Source organism: Dermacentor albipictus, chromosome 7, assembly GCF_038994185.2.
Source record: "Dermacentor albipictus isolate Rhodes 1998 colony chromosome 7, USDA_Dalb.pri_finalv2, whole genome shotgun sequence".
Taxonomy (NCBI): Eukaryota; Metazoa; Arthropoda; class Arachnida; order Ixodida; family Ixodidae; genus Dermacentor; species Dermacentor albipictus.
Genome location: NC_091827.1, coordinates 125,535,017 through 125,556,537, shown reverse-complemented (window position 1 = coordinate 125,556,537; position 21,521 = coordinate 125,535,017). Strand labels below are relative to the sequence as shown.

At 44.7% G+C, this 21,521-nt stretch overlaps 1 protein-coding gene across 3 annotated transcripts in view; it reads left to right on the top strand.

The window, feature by feature from the left end:
* Positions 1–2,597: 2,597 nt before the first annotated feature.
* The window catches only part of LOC135907093 (AP-5 complex subunit mu-1-like), a 206,472-nt gene continuing 187,548 nt past the window's right edge, over positions 2,598–21,521 (top strand). The window contains exons 1-2 of one of the 3 annotated variants that reach the window (XM_065438762.2): positions 2,598–2,668; positions 19,270–19,378. In XM_065438762.2, the coding sequence (XP_065294834.2) occupies positions 2,613–2,668; positions 19,270–19,378 (165 nt within the window). In that variant the 5' untranslated portion in view covers positions 2,598–2,612. Of the gene's footprint in view, positions 2,669–3,088; positions 3,412–19,269; positions 19,379–20,986; positions 21,124–21,521 lie in introns of those variants that run through there. The other 2 variants (XM_065438763.2, XM_065438764.2) reach the window with 2 other exon arrangements.

Sequence of the window (21,521 nt, the reverse complement as noted above, 5' to 3'; positions counted from 1 at the left end):
AAAAATACTTGGTGAGTATTTTTATATAAGTACATGCACGGTTGTTTTGCTGTTGCAAAAATGAATAAATAATTATTCTTTGGCGTTAAATTGGGAACAGAATCGCACAAGTATGGATACCCTGGTGTGTGCTGGTGACAAACCATAGTAAACCATGCTTCCATCTCAAATTCATACAAAGTTTAGGTAGCGTGTTGTACATTACATAACATACTGCAGAAATAGAATTAGATTTTTCGCGATAATATTTGAGTATAGCTTTGTTTACTGCGCTAGAAGCAAACGCCACTAGTCTAAAGAACGAAGTCAATCCGAAGCCTGTACTTCCCATCATTCCCATGTAGGTTGAGGCAACGCTCATGAGAACCCCCATAGACACTAGCGCCACATTTCCCTCTAGGGTATTTATTTAGAAACTCTATGCCCCGAGTTGTGCCGCCGCGCTCCAGCTATTGCATTTCGTGTAGGGCTATTGACAGATGATGCGGTTTCCAGGTGGCACGATGGCCTCGACTGGAATAAACGCACACGACACCAAAGATTGAGTAAGCCTGAAATATTTTATTTGCATTTTACAAGTACAACAAAAACCACACGTCTACGCATCCACACAAACGCGGTTACATAGTCAAGAACATAGTCAAGAGATGGCTCATTAATAAGGGTAGCACAAACGCACAAGAAAGAAGACCTAAGCTACAAAACGTACGGTCAGCTGCTAAGTATAATAATGTCCCTGTCACCGCGTGTCACTTTTATACAGCATTTTTACAGCACTGCCAGGCCGGGTAGTTTGGCGGAAAGAACGCAACAGCTTACGGCCGTCAGCTGCCTCTTACGTGTGTCATAATTATTCTAATCTCCGCATCAACGTCGTGCAAGTCCGCATACAGGTATCTGTATCTGAACCATATGTGCCAGCTTAATACATGTGTTGTGAAATTATGATAACCACTGCGTCTTATCAAACGTATTGCTTTTGCGAATGCGCATCACAGCTGACGGAACGACATACCGTAAGTGAAGCACAAGAGAACAAGGACAAAAGGAGGATACAAAACACTTCAAGAAGAAATGAAGAATTAGTAGGCGTACAGCAAACAAGCGATGACGGAGAACACGCAATGATGCATCGGGTGTTCTGCGTCCTGACGGTGTTATGGAGATCAACGGCATAAAAACGTACCTTCAAGCGTACTCCCTCAACCTCCGCCGCATTCATTATGATAATCAACGCCTAAACAAAATGAGGCACTATTTTTTGCTAATAGTAGACCTCTTTACAGCAAGTCTGTGTAATGACTCGCAGACGAAACCAGCATGCTTTCGAGAATGTTTTACCGCCGTAGTATTCGAACGCCAACGGCCAGGAAACACATCGATACCAATAAGCTGTCGGTGGTTAATCAAGTACAAAAACCTTGCCGCTACGACTAAAAAGCAGCTTCAACAAAACATTAAAAAAAATCAACTGCCTATTTGCCTGAGGCAAAAAAACATCCTTAGACACCTCGATTGTTTATGTCAATGGTTTGTGTAACGTAAAAATGGATGGATGGATGGATGGATGTTATGAGCGTCCCCTTTGGAACGGGGCGGTGGCTTGCGCCACCAAGCTCTTGCTACTATGCTGCCTAATATCCTACCTAGGTTAACCCATGAGAAAAAAAAAAACACACTATGAACTACCACGTCCAAATTTTCTGATACCCTATTGCGAACTGTGCTTTTGTACGTCTCCGTCCTTTGTCGTTTCCCTACTTTTCTTCCACCAATCCTCCAATCGCCTCTTACTGATGTCTATTGCGGACCTGTTTGCTTTACCACTGCTCCCGCTGAACCCAAGGGCTTCAAGGAGGCCAGTGGTGCCTAAATCGACCGCTGGATAGATGTCTTCACATTCTAATAAAATATGCTCCGTCGTTTCCCTAGCTTTACCGCAGCAAGCACATGCTTCTTCTTCCTTCTTATATCTCGCTTTATACGTGCGTGTTCTAAGGCATCCCGATCTCGCTTCGAAAAGTAATGAGCTTCCCTTTGAGTTATCATAAATGGTTTCTTTCCTAATTTCGTTTTTTCCCCTTAAGTAGTTACTCATGGCAGGTTTCTTTTCCATTGCCGCCACCCATGAGATTAATTCAGCCTCTCTGACTTTCCGCTTGACCTTCTTTGTTGCTGTGTTGCCCACCCCACAGGCCGCATACTTGCTGGTAAGCTTCCTAGTTCTTTTCCTCCACTGTGAATCAATGTTTTGCCTGTACAGATACCTGAACACTCTCCCAGCCCATTTACTTTCCTCCATATTCCTCAGCCGTTCTTCATACTCAATTTTACTGCGAGCTTCCCTCACTTCAAAACTAGTCCAGCCCATATCCCCTTGCACAGCTTCATTTGTAGTCTTCCCGTGAGCGCCCAATGCGAGGCGACCCACTGACCTTTGGTTCCCGTCGAGTCCTGATTGTACCCCTGATTTAAAGCAAACAACCGCATTTGCAAAAGTAAGTCCTGGAACCATTACCCCTTTCCACATACCTCGGAGGACCTCGTACCTATTGTATCCCCATAGCGCTCTGTGCTTCATTATGGCTGCATTTCTCTTCCCCTTGACTGTTATGGTTTTTTCCTGTGTTTCCATATATCCGTTGCCTTCGTTTATCCATATACCAAGGTATTTATATTCTGTTACCCGAGGTATTTCTTGGCCCTGTATCTCCACTGTCTGTTCACTGTTTTCATTGAATACAATAACACCTGATTTTCTAACACTAAATTTCAAACCTAAATTGTTGCCTTCCTGTCCACAAATATTAGCCAGACGTTGCAAATCACTCTGGTTGTTTGCGAGCAACACAATGTCGTCTGCATAAAATAAACCTGGGAGTTGCTGCTCTATTACTGTACCTGCCTGTTTGTATGAGAGATTAAACCCGATATTACTTCCTTCTAGCGCCCTCTCCATCCTCACCATGTACATCATAAACAGCAGCGGGGATAAAGGGCACCCCTGCCTCAGTCCCTTGTTGATATGAACTTTTTGATATGAAAATTCAGCATGTTCAGCGCCCCTAGCAGAAAAAGAACCAATTAAAGTATTTGACCAAATTACAGTAGCTCCACTTGCGCGCTTACGCTTAACGTGTGCGGGGCCTGCCAGTTTTCATGTTCCGAAATTCTGGAGTTGCAACATGTGTTCATGGGTGTCGTTTATGTAACTTGTGCGTCGAAAGTCCCTGAACATTGTGGAAGAAACAGAGGCTGACGCGCCCGCTTTGCCGAACCGAACCTTGCGGGGTCCCAAGGGTCTACATCTACCTTGTGGGGCGTTGTTTCGAAGCAGCGCACAATGAGCATTCGTGCCCTGTGCATCGTAAGCATACCGCACAAGGATGCAGCGACGACCATCTACTACAAGTAGGCTGCGTGCCCATTGCTTTGTTTGCTGCGTTGTCGCCAAGTTGTCTGCGCGTGGGCTTTTTGTGAAAGGAGTCGAAACGCCCGTTCTTTGTTTCGATTAACTGCAATCAAACCAGCAACCAACGATCCAGAAACTCTCTAAAACTTGTTACCTAACTAGTTAATTATGATTTTCGACTGTGGAACCAATGACCACTTAGTGCAATATGTATAAATGGGAAGGGGACAGCAGGAGCGCAATTACTATATTCGAAAATTGTTCAGTATGAACCGACTAGCCAAGCAATTGACCCGTAGTACTAGTTGATTATAGTTTAGATGATATGTAGTGGCACAATTAAAAGCCCCGACGCAAAAGAAGACTGGACCGACGTTGCATTATAATAAGCTTCAGCTGGTTTACTTGCAAGTCAAGTTTAGTCTAACAGTAGTGCCTCCTTTATTTTTTCCCGTGCCTGCCGCGTGAGCGCCGCAGCGTCCGCCGTGTCCTCTTCTGTTACTTTCTCGATTTTGTCCGGAGATGCCGCTTGACGGCTTCACCGTATTACCCGCTTGCAGACGACGTTCTCCCCTGCTCGCGAGCCGGCGGTTTGCGGACATTTCGCGCCCCGCTAGTGTCGTCTACAAGAAAGAACTACAAACGTTACCGAGTGTTTTTGTAATGACAATAAAAAAGAAAGTTATGTCTGCACGCAATAAAAGATAACGTCGAAATAAATTGTTATTATGGATCTTACCGGGGCCACAATACCTGCCTCCACCAACTTGCAGATCAAATCAAATCTTTATTTTCCATCAGGTGCTACAGATGGAGGGGCTATGGAGAAAAAGCAGCCTCTTGGCGGCTTGACGAGTCCGCAGACCCATATATAAGGCAGCGTCTAGACAGCACCAGAGCATAAACAAGCGATAAACAAATCAAGACACTTGATCAAAGCAAATAAATAAAATAAAAAATCCTTAGCCAGATCAATCAAACACAGTCAACACAAACGAATGAACAAGCAATAAGCGTATCAGGACACTTCATAAATGCAGAAGAAAAGAAAAAGTCTTGAGCTAGATAAAAACAAACACCAGAATAGCTGAAATCAGGTTAGTCAATGAGCAAACAGGCCTCTAAGTGTAACAGAGGAGCAACTAAATAAATCAAAATTCAGTGACTGATAATAGTTTAAAAGAGATGGCTGAGAGAAACACAAACGTTCCATACCAGAATTCAAGCGTGGTACAGCAACCTTCCAGTTTTCTCCACGTCTAGTATTGTAACATTTCTCATTTCTTTCTAAATGTGCCAAGGCATCGAAGCTATGAATATTTTTTTTCACTTCATATTTAAACCGAGCACTCAAACGGTAGCGGTATAGCTTGTGAGCTGTAATAACATGTGCCCTGTGAAAGAATTCTGCAGTGGTCGCATTATGACGAGCATTGTATACGTGGCATAATACCGTTTTTGCATATGGAATATTTTTTGTGTGTTAGAGAAAGTAGTTGTGCCCCAGACAAGGTGGCAATAGTTGACGTGTGGATAGAAAAGAGAATTATAGACCAATATTTTTGTTTTAGTAGAAAGCACGTACCGGAGACGACCAACTACACCGGTTATTCGAGCAAGTTTGGCTAATACAAAATTCACATGCGGTTCCCAGGACAGATTGGCAGTGAATATCACACCTAGACATTTAAACTGGTCAACAATGTCAACTGGGTGAGAGTTTAAAACAATATCGGCATGAGGAGGAACAGGTTTATTTTTCGGCTGGAAGACAACTGCTTTTGTTTTATTTTCGTTAATCTTCATGTAATTGGATAAGGACCATTGCTGCAGTTTGACTATAGTATCATTGCAATCAGTGATAAGTTTATCGATGTTATTACCAGAAAAAAGTACGCTGGTATCATCTGCATATATGATAAATTTGGCATTCTGATTAATGTTAACAATGTCATTTATATACAGGTTAAATAGCAAGGGGCCCAATATGCTGCCTTGTGGAACACCACAAGGCAGTGGCAGCACTCGTGATCGTGTGTTGTTTATTTGGACTACTTGACATTGATGAGATAAATATGATTGCAATAACTGTAATCCATACCCTCGTATGCCGTAAAAGTTCAGCTTCTGCAGCAGAACATCATGATTCACCAGGTCGAATGCCTTGAAAAAATCGACAAATAGGCTGAGTACTATTGCCTTGCGTTCAAACTGAGTTAAAATATGCTCTTTCTGGTGAAGCAGAGCTAATTCTGTAGACATATTCTTCCTAAACCCAAACTGGTGTTTCGTTATTATTTCGCAGTGACGAACAAAGTTTACAACCCTACAGTGTATTATTTTTTCAAGGGGCTTAGAAAATATAGGTAAGATAGACACCGGACGGTAATTGCCCAATTCATTTCGGCTTCCCTTTTTAAAAAGCACTACTACTTTTGCGGTTTGCATTTGCACTGGGAATGTCGATGTCGTCAAACATTTATTAAAAATATGTGTTAAAACTGGTGCAATGACATCTGCGACATACTTTACTGGTTTTACTTGAATTTCATCGATATCTCTACTGCTGCTGTTCTTTAAATTTTTCATTGTTGAAATTACTTCCTGTACATTCACTGGCTGTAGAAATATTGATTTTTCATTCCGCGTGCTGATATACTGACATGCATTTGAGGAGCTTCCTGGCGTACTAATATTTGTAAAAAAAATATTTAAAGCATCAGCCAGTTCTGCGTCGTGCAAAACTTGGCCATCAATTGTTAGTTTAGAAATGCAGGTACGTTGGTTATCGCGACACAAGGGCGTGTTTAATTTGTCCCAGAGCAACTCACTCGGCACATTTTTGTCGTCCAAAAAACGTGAGAAGTGCTCTTTACGTGCAGTATGCAGTTGTTTCGTTAGTTGGTTCCGATACCGTTTAAAGACGGCCAAATCATCAGGATTACGGGTGTTTAAGAACTGTCTGTAGAGCTTATCTTTTGCTCTCATTTGTTGATACAGTTCATGTGTGACCCATGGCTTTCGAATTTTTCTACTCATTTTACGTTTTTTAACAGAAAAATGCGCATTGTACAATCTTTTGAAGGTATCTAAAAAAACATTGTAGGCATTGTTAGCATTATGACTATTCAGTACTTCACGCCAGTCTGTTTGAAGCAGCTCATTCCTAAACGCGTCAAGAGCCGTATCGGTTACTGGCACTTTTATGACACTTTTACACTTTACATGACAATGACACTTTTAACCCGTAAGTTTCTGGCAGCGGTAGATGAAGGTCTGTCTGTTTGCTGCAACGGTGATGTTCCTGTGATGTTTTACACGTCAGTATGTGCTGCTGTTGTGTACTGTTTTGTACGTCGAGCCAGTGAAAGAAAGACACCGGAGTTCCTTTTCACGTCATACCAGCGCACAAAGAGCTACGGGAACAGTGGCTGCAAGTTATCGGGAGAAAGGACTGGGAGCCGAGTTCTAATTAAAATTATTTGGCTGTTTGCAGCCTTCATTTTTCGGAAAGCGACTTTCGCCATAAGGAAAAGGCGTATGCTCAAGCAAGGTGCAGTGCCCAGTGCTTTTCCTCACTATCCGTCCTATTTGAATAAGGAGCAGCCTAAAGTGAGGAGTTATAGGGTTACACAGAAAAGAAAGCGCGATTCCTCTACGGCCACGCCGGCTAGCCTACCTGCATCTGCTGAGGAAGTGCATTCGTATGCTGCATTGTCGTCGGACACACTCAAAGTTTGTGTGAACGTGCCCTCTCAAGCTCCCGAGCCCAGATGGCCCAGTGATCAGGTCACATCAGAAAGTGTATCTCCAGTCTGCAGTGATGACGTGCCTGATACTGCTTCTTTGGCATCAACAAGCGGGAAATGCATGGACTTCATTTTTCCAACCGATGCGCCGTTAGCCGATGGAGCAGGCGCCCCCATGTCTTGAGATCACTTGGCGCTCAAGCTGACTGGAGAAGCTCCGCATTAGCCTTCCTAGAACGAAAGGAGGGGTGCAAAAAAGAAAGAACCTGGAAGGAACGGAATCAGTGGCTGCAGGCAACCGTTGATGCTTACAAAAAGGAGCTACGATGCCTAAAGAAAATGCAATGTCGCCAATTTCTTCAAGTCGCCGCAGACTCAAATCGGGGCAGTACGAAAGCCAGATTAATTATGGATCAGGTGCTGAACTACAAGGCAAAGAAAACAATGTGGTCCGAAACCACTATATGGCAGTGCATAATTTTTGGGCAACCTTTCTACGAAGTCATATGAATACCTGAGGACAGAGCTCCTCGCACTCCCATGCAGAATGACACTTCAAAAGTACCTAGGAAATACTGCAGGCAAAGTAGGCTTCAGTGATCTCGTGAAAAAAAAAGGCTGAGCACTGAGATGGAATGCCTCGAGATGGAACAAGCCAGAATGTTTAGCCTCGTCATAGATGAAATGCGAAACAAGCAGAGGCTCGAGTACAACAAGCAAAGAGATATTTTCCTGGGAGATGTTGGCATGGGAGCTCTGAACAACGGTTTGTCGGCGTCTGCAAGGAAGGAACTGGCGAACTCGCTCTTGGGCTTGCATGCGAGGTTCAGGATCTCGGTAGGATACTTCTTCACGAGGGCCTAGCTGCACTGGTGAGCTACTTGCGGAAACCACGAAGCACGTCATCAGAAAGACCAAAAAGCTGGGATTTGAAATCGTTGGAGTTGTGGCTGACAACCATAAAATAAACGTCACAGCAATGGAAGTATTATCGCGTAGACAACTGCAAACCCGAGTATCTCATTCCGCCGATCCAAGCCGAAGTTTGTTCCTGGCATTTGATCAGAGCCACATTATAAAAAACATCTGATCACAGGGTCTGGCAAAAGAACTAGGAAAAAATGGAGAAATTTTTCCAACTTGCATAGAGGACCTCTACAAGATGCAACAGGGCTCGATTCTAAAGCCAGTCCGTTTTCTCATGAGAAAACACCTTTTTCCATCAAATATAGGAAAAAATGGGAGTGAAGCCTGTTGTCCAATTGTTTCAACCTGCCGTGACAGTGGCTTTGGCTTTCATGAAGGATCATGCAGGGCACACTTGCGATGCAAAGTTTGCCAGCATGGGACCAACTGTGGAGTTCATGAAGAACATATGCAAATAGTTTGTCCTTATTGGTGTCAGCAATTTCCAAAGATTCACCAAAATCACCCCGACTCCAAGCAGTTCTCTGATCCAGAGCACTCGAGACTTCACTGGTTGGAGCTTGTTTTCTTAGAATATGTTGAAGACTTCAAATTGGCAAGTGAACTGCAGTACTTCTTGATGAAAGAAACGTACCATGCCTTGGTATTCACAACTGTGTCTATCGTTGAGTGCATTAAGTTTTAATTGGAAAGAGGATTCAAGTTTGTATTGATGCATAAATTTTCGAGCGACCCCATAGAATTGCTCTTTGGGACTCTTAGGTGCAGTAGTGGGTGCAGCGACATGCTGGACGTTAGAAGCACTGTTTCTGAACTTGAGAAGATGCTGAAGACGGGAATGGTTGCTGCTTCGCACACCAGGAACGTGCAAACTTCAAGCTCATTCTTTTCCTCACGCAATATTATTAGGAGCAGTGAGACAGACAGCACGTCAACAAAAAATGTGCCCACATCAGTGAAACTAGTGCAGCAGACACTGTGTGAACTGTGCATCTCATCAAAACCTTTTCTTCCAATGCCAGACGTTGCATCAATTTCCCTTGTTGCGGGATACATAGCCCGCATTGTGAGCAAGAAAATTGAGTGTGAGCACTGCGTGCCGCTGGTCGCAAAAGCACAACGGAGCAGTTTTAGTGCGACAGATGGCTTGTAGTGCGACAGATGGCTTGATCGCGCGCCAGGACAGAGGAGGTCTGTGCTATCCCACTCCAGAACTGGTGCGAGTTCTGCATGTGCTGAAGGGATTTGTGGACACGACGCTTTCAGACCACACATCTCTGCACACGCCCTTGGAAACTTGCTTAATGCAAAATGTTGACGGTTATTGTGGCCTTGCCAGTACTGTTTTGTGAGTGCTGTGGCAAAAGCCAAAAGAGCAGACTAATAGAACTTGTATGTAAGAAATTCATGAAGCCGCTTTTCACAAACTATGCCATTGACTTCACCGACAAGAAAGCCAGGCTTTATGAAAACAAGCCACTGTCTCGCAAGTATTTTGAAGCTTTGATGGCTAAACGACAATGCACTTGTCGCTTGTGCGCTATCTTCGACACTGGACTGATCCACGTCCGTGTTTGTTAAGTTTTAGTGGTTCATACATGTTTGTTTCACACAAGTCGCTTGCCACAATATTATTAAATTGTGCTTTTAGTTTCTCACTCATTCTTTTGAATTCAATTTATTCTTAACTCGGGCTCTCGCCATCAGCAGTGCACTTCAGTTGCTTTGAGAGAATGCGACAGATTTTTTTAATGCTTCTTTCAGTGCAATGCTCTCATACGGTAATGTCAAGGTCTTGTAAAGCAGAAGACTATAAAAAAATAAGATACAACAACAATAATAATAATAAATAAATAAGACAATGCGTGGGTTAGCAACGACTTCATTACGTTGCAGCCGCCACCATGGGGAGACAGTAATAGTGAAGTGCTACCATGCGATCAATCGGAGCAACAGAGCGACAATGGGACACCAGTGGAAATGGGCGTGACGCAAAAGGCACAGAAAAAATAGAGGAGGCGCTCCTAACAATATACAAATGCACTCTGCAATCGGACATCCATAAAACCTACGTGTCAAACCAAAATGTTGTTATTGTAAGTAAAAGACCAGTGCTGTCTAGAAAGGTTGCAAACCTGAAGTGTGTGATTCAGACAGCTTGCTCCCACCGTACTAGAATAGGGTCGCCGAAAGATGTGACATCTTTGTTGTTTCATCGGCACTGTTATAGCTAGCTGCAACCACTGACCGTGCAGTAACTGCACGGGCAGGAAAGTTTAATGTCTGAAAAAGCATGTGAGGGCATAGGTGAAGTGCAAAACTAGTGTTATGTGATGCCACCTGATTGTGGTATCACACTATGTATGTACCCATGTATGTCAAACTGGGCATTGTGTTAGTGACTGTAACTGTCGCTCTGACCAGGCAACTGTCAAAGCACACAGTAATGTGTACTTTCCAACGCTCAGCATTATTCACTGCGTAGTGTGAGCTGCTGCTAATTATCAGAATAAATGACACGTCTGTGGCAATGCAAGAAGAAAAAGTGTTGGTTTCATTGGAACAAAATGGTGCTGGCAATATCACTAACACAAAACACAGTGGGTGCTGCATTTCAGCAATGATGATGATTTATTGGCATCCTCTTTAAAACAGGGCAGTGACAAATAGTCTCCTGTCCGGCTTGATTCAACGAGGAATGCTGTACGGGCTTTTCATTCTTGCATTTCTGTATACATCTCCTTAATGTTTGTTTTATATTCCTCAAAATTTCACTATCTACCTTGTGGTGCACTACCTATGCCTGTAACAGGTCCGATTGTATCAATCTCTTTTTATGCCAATACTCTAAATGTCTCTTGCTTATCTTGACTGCTGATGCTTCTGTCCACTTTAAATCCAAGTGCTTCTGGAAGGTTATGTTACCCACTGGGTGAATCCATTCGCATTCCATTAGGATGGGCTGAGTGTTCTCCGGATTTTCACTGCAGCATACACAGGCTTCATCTTATTGTGAATATTTGCTCTGGCATGCTTTTGTCCTTCCCAGCAAAAAACAAACAAATAAACCATTGAGTCCAGTTTAATTTTTCAATGGAACTCGACTGGTTCCAATTGGACAGTATCGGTGGGCCAAGTTACAATTGGGCATCATGACAAGTGCTAGTGGTTCCACTTGGACTTCACTGGAGCTTGGTAAGCCAATTGATCCCAACTACACCCAATTTGAAGTTACCAGATGAGTAATCCCGTGAACAACAAAATAGTTAGTAATAACAGCGCAAATATAATGTTAGTTTTCAAGTAAGAGATCTTTGTATTTTGGTGTGATCAAGGAAGAAAGGATTCAGCTTTTTCTTAAGTTAAAGTTCTCTCTTGAAATTTTACCAGTCTCTCATGAACCACTGGCACCACTTGGTCAACCAAATTTTACTTACATATATAGCACCTGACATGTGTCTCTCAGAGGGAAGTGGTGAACATTGGGTATGTCAACGAAGAGAATTGCTGTAGTGTGTTCATGAATGAGTATGCTCCTTGAAAGGAGTTTCAAGTATGTCTGTGTCATATCAAGATTAGGGCCCATCTAGTTTCTTTATTTCTTCCTTACCTTTGTTTGTCATGTTGGTCCAAATGGGTCCAATTCAGAGACCAGCTGGCTACACAAACCAATTAGTCGAATTGGACCTGTTGGATTTTTTCAATGGGTGTCCCAACACATAATTGGAAATAACCGATTTGTTCCAATCTGGAAGTTTCCAACTGGTTTGGGCAATTTGTTTTTACTGGGTTAGGCAACCAGCTCGAGTTTCAAAAAGCACAGCACTACCCTTTGTGTCACCATACAGATTTTCCCTTCAAATTTTATTCTTGCCATTCTTGTAAATCTTCATAGTTCTTTTTTTTTGTTTCCATTCTTTACATCCAATGCACTGTCTCTGTTTCTCTCATTTTATTTATGATGACTCCTGGTTGCTTGCCAATTTCATGACCTCTTCCCAGGCACCCTGCCCTCCCTCCCCCCCCCCTCCCCCTCCTATATTAAGAGGCATTTCCCAGCGTCCTGCGCTTTATGCGGTTATATGGGACTGGCGGCCACGCATCGTTATGCAACTTCCCAAATAACAATACAAGTCGGTTGTGGCACTTGGTAGAGCAGTAAACGAGGGTTCCAAAGGAACTGTGATTGTTTCGTAAATATATAATGTTACGCCCACGAAAGGCGTTTATTGACAAGCCAGATAGAGTTAGACGCCGCGACGGCCTCGATCAGCTGAGCACCTATCAAGATTCAGCTAGCCAGCCGCACGTCGTCTTCCTCCTTCACCTTTCGTGGATGGCCCCCATACTGTTGAGGCGTAAACCCACTGCACATGTAAGAGTGTCACATTTCTCTCCGCATAGACGAAGCCTGCTGGACAAGTCAAACAAGCTGTTGAGAAATAAAGGGCTCTAAACGGGCAACATGCGAAAGTTGAGTCTTTGCTAACCATCAGCCATTTTACGTGAGGCGTGCTATGTGGTAGGTTCATTCGCTTATACAATCAATAATAACATAGGGTCCACATAGTGGGCCAGCAGTTTTTCACATAATCCACATTTTCTGGTTGGTTTCCAGAGCCACACTAAGTCACCAGGGCCATATATCATATGTCGGCGTTGGTGGTCGTAGCGTGCCTTCGAGTGGTCTTGTGAAACAAGATTGCGCAAAGAAGCAAGTTGTTGCGCCTCTTCAGCAAGAGAAACGGTCTCAGATATACAAAGATTATTGTGGCTTGAAAACGGGAAGATGGTGTCTAGTGTATAATGAAGCGGACGAGCATAAAGAACAAAGAAGGGACTGCAGCTCGTAACTTTGTGCTGTGAGGTGTGAAATGCGTATATAATGATAGGTAGCATGCTGTCCCATTTCTTGTGATCTGACGTGACATACATGGACAGCATGTTAGTTAGGAGTTCCATTTGTGCGTTCCGTAAGGCCATTTGTTTGTGGATGATATGGGGTGGAATGTTGAAAACTTGAAGCACATAGACGAAGCATCTCCTTGACGACATCTGCAGTGAACTGCCACCCACGATCGCTGATGATGACTCTGGGAAGTCCATGTCGGAGAATGACAAAACACAGCTGAAAAATACACACTTCGGTTGCAGTAGCCGATGGTATCGCAGCCGTCTCACAGTGGCATATCAAGTGATCGGCACACACGACGATCCAGCGATTCCCATCAGATGACCCCGGGAAAGGACCAGGAAGGTCGATGCCGACTTGGTCAAATGGAGGGCTCAAGGCTGGCACGGAATGTAGTCAACCAGGAGGAGCACTCGTCGGATGCTTGTGACGTGTACTCACTGCAGCTAGACACATACTGAATGGTCATCTGGTGCATTGGTGCATTTTTTTGGGCCAGTAGAATCTTTTGTGAATGCAGTAGAGTGTTAGCGCAGATCCCAGATAACCATATGTTAGATCGTCATGCATAACGTGCAAAATGGAGACACGGAGACTCTCCAGGACCACCAGAAGATATTGTGGGCCTGTAGCAGAATAGTTCTTTTTGTAAAGAACCCCATCACGAACGCAGAAACGAGTGGATGGTGTTGATTTCTTTGCAGTAATGAGCAGAGGCTCTAAAGTTCTTTTCGTTGCTCGACCTTTAAGGTATCTATATAAGGAAATCCTGGCTCCAGTGATGCGATATAGCAGTTGAAGTTGTCCGCGTCGCTGTCCATCGTTGGAAGCAGCATGTGCGAGAAGCAGTCGGCGTCGCCATGCTGTGGGCCGCTTTTATAAGAAACAGTAAAGTCATATTCTTGTAAACGAAGTGTCCAACGCGCAAGCTGGCCTGACGGATCATGGAAATTAACCAGCCAGCAAAGAGAATGATGGTCTGTCACCACAGTGAAGGGGCGCCCATACGGGTATGACTGGAAGCGCAGTACTGCGCAAATTACTGCAAGACATTCTTGCTTTGTGACTGACTGTGTAGTTGCACTCGGACTTAAAGGGTGACTCGCATAGGCAACGACACGTTGTTTGGTGTCGACGTGTTGAATAAGGACAGTGCCGATGCCAATACCGCTAGCGTCCGTATGAACTTCTGTCGGGGCCGCATGGTAGAAGTGTCGGAGAATGGGATGGGACATCGGAAGAAACTTCAGCTCACGAAAACTAGCCTCACATTCGGGAGTCCATTCAAAGGTTCCCTTTGAATGGACTCCTGAAGGTGCCCTTCTGGAGGAGGCATGTAAGAGGATACGCGATGTTGGCATATCCATGAATAAATCGGTGGAAGTACGAGCAAAGTCCCAGAAAACTGGGTAGCTCTTTTACATGGCGAGGTTGCTTGAAGGCTTCCATAATACGAGTCTTCGCTGGATTGGGTCGTATACCGTCCTTATCCACTAGATGGTCCAGAACCAGGGTTTGGTGCTCTCCAAGATGACATTTCTTTGAGTACAGCACTAAACCCGCTTTTCCCAAGCAGTCTAGCACTAGATTGAGACATGCGTTGTGCTCATTGAACGTGCGCCTGAAAATCACTACACCGCCTAGATAGCACATGCATACTTCCCACTTCTAACCACGCAGGATGTTGTCCATTAAATGCTCGAAAGTTGCAGGTGCTATACAGAGCCCAAATGGCATCACATTAAATTCAAAAAGTCCATCTGGTGTTACAAATGCTGATTTCTCCTTGTCTGCCTTGTGCATAGGAATCTGCCAGTACCTTGACCTTAAGTCAACAGATGAAAACTAAGACACTGATGAAGGGCAATCGATAGCATCATCAATACGCGGAAGAGGATAACGGCCTTTTTAATGATGGTGTTCAGGCCATGGTAATCAACAGAAAATCGCCATGTACCATGCTTCTTTTTAACCAGAATCACTGACGCTGCTCACGGACTACAGGATTCTTGGATTACATTCTTATTGAGCATTTCGTGGACTTGGTTGTTGATCACCTTGCGTTCCGATGGTGAGACTCTGTATGAGACTCTGTCACTAAGGTTAGGCAGATCCCGTATATGTGATGGTGTATACGAGAAGGAGGAAACAATGATGGCCCCTCTTGCTGCAAAAAGTCAAGCAGTCGGGCATGTTTTAGCAGAATATTTGCAACTACGTGACGCTGCTTAGTGCTGAGTGACTTGTTCATCATAGCTAGGACGGAGGAGTGCATAGCAGGGCATGCAATAATGAAATGGTGTTCATCCGCAGAATCAGGGGCCTCTGTAAGAATGGCGAGTGACTGCTTGATCCTCATGGTAGGTGGCAAGTTTCAGACCCAGTGGTAGTATTGCAGGTTCACTGGAACGGTTTACACAAGCTTAAACAACTGACAGCATGCAATAGTTGCTCCTATTTTTTGTATAACTAATTACTTACGTGTTCTTAACTGCCAGTATCATGTTAATTAACTGTCATGTGCAAACTTGCATTTTTGTTTCCAAACTCAGCTTCTTTCTTATATTACCATACTTGGGCAATTGCTTTTCTTTTCTTCCTTTTTTTCAATTATTGTTCTGCCTTAATGCGTATTCATATACATGCCTACTGTATCGCCCAACTGCCACGCTCTCAAATGAGAGTAGCAGTATTGTAAATAAATAAATAAAATAAATAATAAATACAGTACCAGCACGTTCCTCTTGATGCAACTCAGATGAACAGGCTCTGCGGTAGCGTCAACCGTTCCATCGGTGGTAGGGAAACAGGTGACTGAAAGACACGTTGCAGATAACGGGGGCACAACTGCATCACTGGATATACAAAGCACACTTTCATGATACGGTGGGCCTTCCATAAACGTAGCAGAAAAGCTCGTACCTACACTGATTTCTCCCGTTCTGCAGCTGACAGTGGCACCTCACAGTTTCAAAAAATTAAGTCGCAGGATTACATAGTGCATAGAATGAGGTAGAACAGCGAACTCTGCTTTAAATATTTGACAAAAACATCTACATATAATGTCTACAAAATAATGTCTACATTGCACATGCCGACAGGATACAACTCCCCACTCACTCCACGAAACATATTGGCACGGTCCCAGCAAAACATAGCTTTTCGTTCTAGGAGCCTTTCAAATGCAAGACTCATCATGGAAATGGTTGCTCCCTTGTCCACTAAGGTCATTGATGAAACTCCGTTAATTAATACTGACACTTTATTCTTAAACATACAAATGGGTGGAGGTGTCTCTGTCGACATCGAATATTGTCCAGCAACCTCACCTCTAACGGTCTCACTTACTAGTTTTCCAGAGGTAGCGATGGGTAGCGATGCCGCAGAGAGGGCGACCGGCTTACGCGAGGAGCGAGTAGTGTCAAGCTGCAATCAGATGCTGGGGAACGGTTCCACAGTGGTTCCGGCTGCTGGTGAGGCAAGCTTCCTGGGTATGTGTGGGAGGGTGAATATGTTTTGCCAAGTGGAGCGTGGTACCGCCTAGATATCATCGATCGGTTGAACCTCGGTGGATGCTGGCGATTGCAGTACCTAGCAATGTGACCCAAGTCGCCACAGCTATAACACATAGGTAAACGACGATCGATGAACTGCTCCTCGAAGCGCTCAGCCATAGGGGGTCATGCAGCAGAGGGAAGTGGCTGAACCTGCTGCACAGGAGAAACGGTCGGTCTGCGTGCAAACCTGCTGGGGCGAAGGTGTCCTGCAATATGGTGTTCGGGCATAAATGTGCCCTCACGTGACCATGGAGCTCCTCTGTGGTTGATGTCTGTGACACATCATGACTGTTGCCATGGTGTTCCTCTGAGATTGGTGTCTGTGATAAATACCGCCGGTTGTCACGAAGCACAGGGTGCTGCAGGTGCCATGTGTTGCAGGTAGTAAACATCAGGTTGTTGCATGACATTGCGAGCTAGTTCCTGGTGTCGCAGCAGTTCTTCATGCATGGTCTGCTGTGTAGTAGACGAAAGATCAATGGACAGGCTCTCATCGACGCTGGAAATGGTTGTCACATTCGGCAGGCATCCAAATTTTCGCGTAATGCAATGTGTCTTCAACATCTCAAACATATGGCAGTGACGTACGACATCTCAGATGGAATCAACGGGTTCCCTGCTTATAAGGAAATTGTAGACATCTGCAATTCCTTTGTGAAGATGTTCAACTCAGTCTTCCTCAGACATCTGTGAATTGACTATTTTGCACATTTTGAGGATTTCTTCTATGGATGTAGAGCATGTTTCTCCAGGAGTTTGAGCTATTTGAGCCAGTGTTCTCTCCACGCGTTTCCGTTTGGCATAGGAGTCGCCAAAACACTTCTTAATTTCTTCAACGAAGCACTCCCACATTGTTAGGGAATCTTCGTGGTTTTCGTACCGCATCAGCGCTATCTCACTCAGAAACGGTACAACATATTCAAGCTGAATGACAGAACCCCAAATGTTGTAGTGGCTCACCTTTGCATAGTGTGTCAGCCACTCGTCGACGTCTTCGCCCACTTTTCCCACGAACGAGCCTGGTTCCATGTAGTGCTGTAAAGGGCCAACTGTTGCTGACCTTTGAGCACGTGAAACTAGAGCTGCCGTTTGTCCACCTCCGTCCTGAGCCATAGGGAAGGTCCTTGGTAAGGGACCGACAAGACAACCGCTTTAGTGAAGTTCTAGGTGCTGCGATTCCATGGTACGTTGTTTCGTACCCAGCACCTCCACCACTCTGTTTAGCCCATGAAAGGCGTTTATTGACAAACCAGATAGAGTTAGATGCCGCGACGTCCTTGATCAGCTGAGCACCTATCGAGATTCAGCTAGCAAGCCAAACGTTGTGTTCCTCCTTCACTTCTCCAGAATGCCCCCCATACTGTTGAGGCGTAAATGCACTACACGTGTAAGAGTGTCACAATATATTTCTCTATACTTCCAGAGCTATTTAAAAAAACGCTACTATAGTCGGATAGAACTTAAGTCTGCAGTGAAGCCCTGCCTACGCCCTCGTAACCACCAGCCACTCTTCCTCCGCGAGGCTGCAAATAATTCGTACTTGAAACTATCCCTGTTACCCAAATATGATGGTAACCACAAAAATAAAATTATTAGCGAGTAACTTTACATGCTTTCCCTCACCTATTATAGTGGAATGGCGAGAGCCCAATTCTTTATTGAACTGAAATAACAAGCTTGCTCCGCTGCAACTATTTATTGTCAAGTTTCACTTCAGTTGGCAATGAAGTTTCAAGAGTAAAACAGGTTCAACAGTGAAATGAACTGCACTGCAGATTTTTGAAGAGTAAAATGCTCAGACTCCATGCACTTTGTCCATGTCTGTTGCACACCTAATTTCTTCTGCCGATGAAAAGACTCTTCAAGAACAGCAGACGCTCCAGAGGTATCAAGTACGATGCCATTTTGAAAAGGTCGCATGTCAATGATTTTGTTTGCTTCTGTGATTGGCCAGCAGAGTAACACAACTCCACGTGGTCCGTGTGCGTTGGTTGTCAACTGCTGTTTTTTTTTAAAGTTGTATTCTACTATAGTAATATTGATTTTACACTTTCATGTGTTTACTTGTTTTTGGCAGTGTTCTTCCTGCACTTCTGTGCGAGTCCATTTGACGTGGTTCCTTGTTTGCCTAGTAAAGGAGAGGTGTATCTCATATGCGTACCTATGAAATACACCTTATTTCATTTCTCTTTTGTGGGTATACACGTCTTTATGGCGAATTGTGGGCGTTATTCACATTTGTAGTAGTAAAGGTAACCCTCCCTCATTCGCATAGAACAGTTACCAATTGGGTTGCCCCCCCCCCCCCCCCCTGAAAAAAACTCTTGGGCGCGTGCCTGCCTTTTCCTCCATTCTGTGTCCACTCTTTTCAGGTACAGAACCAGAGGTAGATGGCACCACTGATCCTTTGCACTGAATGAGCACTTTCTTGTCTGGCATTGCTGCAGACATTGTGTCATTTATTCTAAAGGAAACAGAACAAGCACAGCTTTAGAATGCTGAATGTGCCACAAAATACCACGTCTACGGAAAATTTGAGCATGAGTTAGCCAGCTGTTTAGCTGAAAGAGCCATGCATGACTGGTGGTGCTCGTGATCATTAGTTATTAAAAGTGGGGCGTGAAGAGTATTCAGGGCACTGTTTTGTGGAAAAAGCTTCTCGTGGCATTCTTGACTAGTGACTCATTGTAATTATCCATGTTTCATCAACAGGCGATTTCCGACATGCGAGTTGCGAGCAAAGTGCCTGGAAGGATACGTGCCACTGCCCCCTCACAAGGGCTTGGCTGCTGCCTTGGCGAACTGCCTGGATGACACAGATGTTAGTTGCTGCTTATGCATTTACTGGTTCATTTCTCTGAGGATATGCAGAAGTATGTTTGCTGCGAAATGGTGTGGTTTCTTCAATAAGTTTTGGTCAAGTTAGAACAGTTGGCTGAGTACCATCTGATATACCGTATAGGTCAACAATGCTTTAGAGGCTAATATGAGGTTATTTTGGGCTGGTCTGTTAAACTTCAGAAATAGCACAACATCAACTATTGGAAATCGCGAGCGGCGTGGACAAGACAGTGAAGAACTGGATAGTGGGGTGTGGTGTTATCTATTGGTTTCGGTTTCGGAACCAAGCTGATTTGCAATTAGGGGGCACCGTCGCAGTGTTCAGAATCTAATTAAGTGGTTGCTCGCGAAATAAACGAGTTCTTTGCCTCGGTACCCGCCTATGTCTGCTTACCGTATTTACATGATTGTAAGTTGACTTGAATGTAAGTCGACCCCCCCATATCGTGTAACAGGAAAAAAAAGAGTAGGAGAACATACCCGAGGGCGCATTCGATAATGAAAATTTATTAGTAGCTGTCATGGCCACTGGATACTCATCTTCACTAGTGCTGCCATCGTCATCATTGCTATGGTCCCACAGTGCGCTGTCGTCTCGCGAAATTTCACATTTGGCAAACGACCGCACCACGACATCTTGTGGAACAGCAGCCCACGCCGAATGCACCCAACCACATGCAGCCGTCAGGGAGGCTCTTTTGACAGGTCCGGTTGGCGTAATTTCGCAGTCTTCTGCTGCCAGCCACTTGTACTCACGGCAGAGCAGGTTTTTAAGAGGCGAAGATCTGGGCTTGTTTCATGACCAAGTCGCACTTCACTGGCAGGGACCAATTGCGCATTTCAGTGACGTGCGCCGCAAGCTTAGCCTACAGCTCCGGAAAGTGTCCAGACTTCGGCACGTGCGAAATTTCTCACTTGCCATCACAGGTGAAAATTTCGCTTCGCTGCAGTCGCCACTCTCGCACCACCCATTCAGAAACATCGAACTTTCGGCCTGCTGCGCAATGATTTGTTTCTTCAGCGTAAAAGATGGCAGCCCTCTTGAATGCTGCTGTGAACGAGTGCCGAGTGATTAGTGTGTCTGGAGCACTCATGACGACTGAGGAAGCATAGAGGCAGCACGTAGCCGGCAGTCAAGTGGAACGCGTCAAACCAATGCCTTTCGTCAAACTATAGAGAAAACTAAGTGCAACAGGCAAAGAGAAACCCGCGAGCGGTGTCTGCTCTTCCATGAAGTACCCCTGCAAGCGCCGCCATTCTGAGGGTGCCGCCGCGAATGGAACAGCGGCTTCCATCAACTATCAACACCCCCTCATGAGTGTTGTGTGCACTGTAAAACTTTCAAAAATGTTGAAAAACCCTTCCGAAAAGTGAACAAGCACGTGGGATAGCGAAAAGCTATGGGTAGGGCCATAGAGCAAACATAAAATTCTAACTATGTTGTAGCTCCCGTTGGTCTCGCTTTTTTGGCGCTGCCATGATTTGGTTTCGATTGTAAGTTGACCCCCCACTTCAGATTTTCAAATTTAAGAAATGTGGTCGACTTACAATCGTGTAAATACGGTACTTGCTTCAGGCCACCGTCCGGCATGCCCCTGCATTCCTCCCATGTCGAGTGGGGCAATCATGGCAGCCGTGCTGACTCGTCAACTGGCGATGAGGATTAGCCCTTCCGTATGGGCTACACATCGTCGACTGCTGCCACAGTGCCCACAAGATTTACCGGTGAGCTACTCTGCTACTAGCGTTGCACCTGCACAACATGTTTCGTTGCCATTCGCGACTCAACAACTGGTGACGAGGACAATTCGCTTCCATCGTGGCCAAATGTAAGTGAAGATGCATAGCACTACTGTCAACTGTGATTACGTCCTCATTACTTCTGCCTGCCACCTTTAATTTTGGCCATGCTCCTCCAAAGCTCTGATCCCTGACACCTGGTTCAACGCTACTGAGCCATCATCTCTTAGCCTCACTGCGTCTCCTGTCTCCTGCCTCCTTCGTGCGATATGAATGCTGCAATTCGCCCACCTACATTCTTGCCATGTCCCAGCATGCTGAAGATGCTGTTTAGAGAAGGATTGTTTGGGATGTACGCCATGTTTGGACGGCATCGTGGCTAA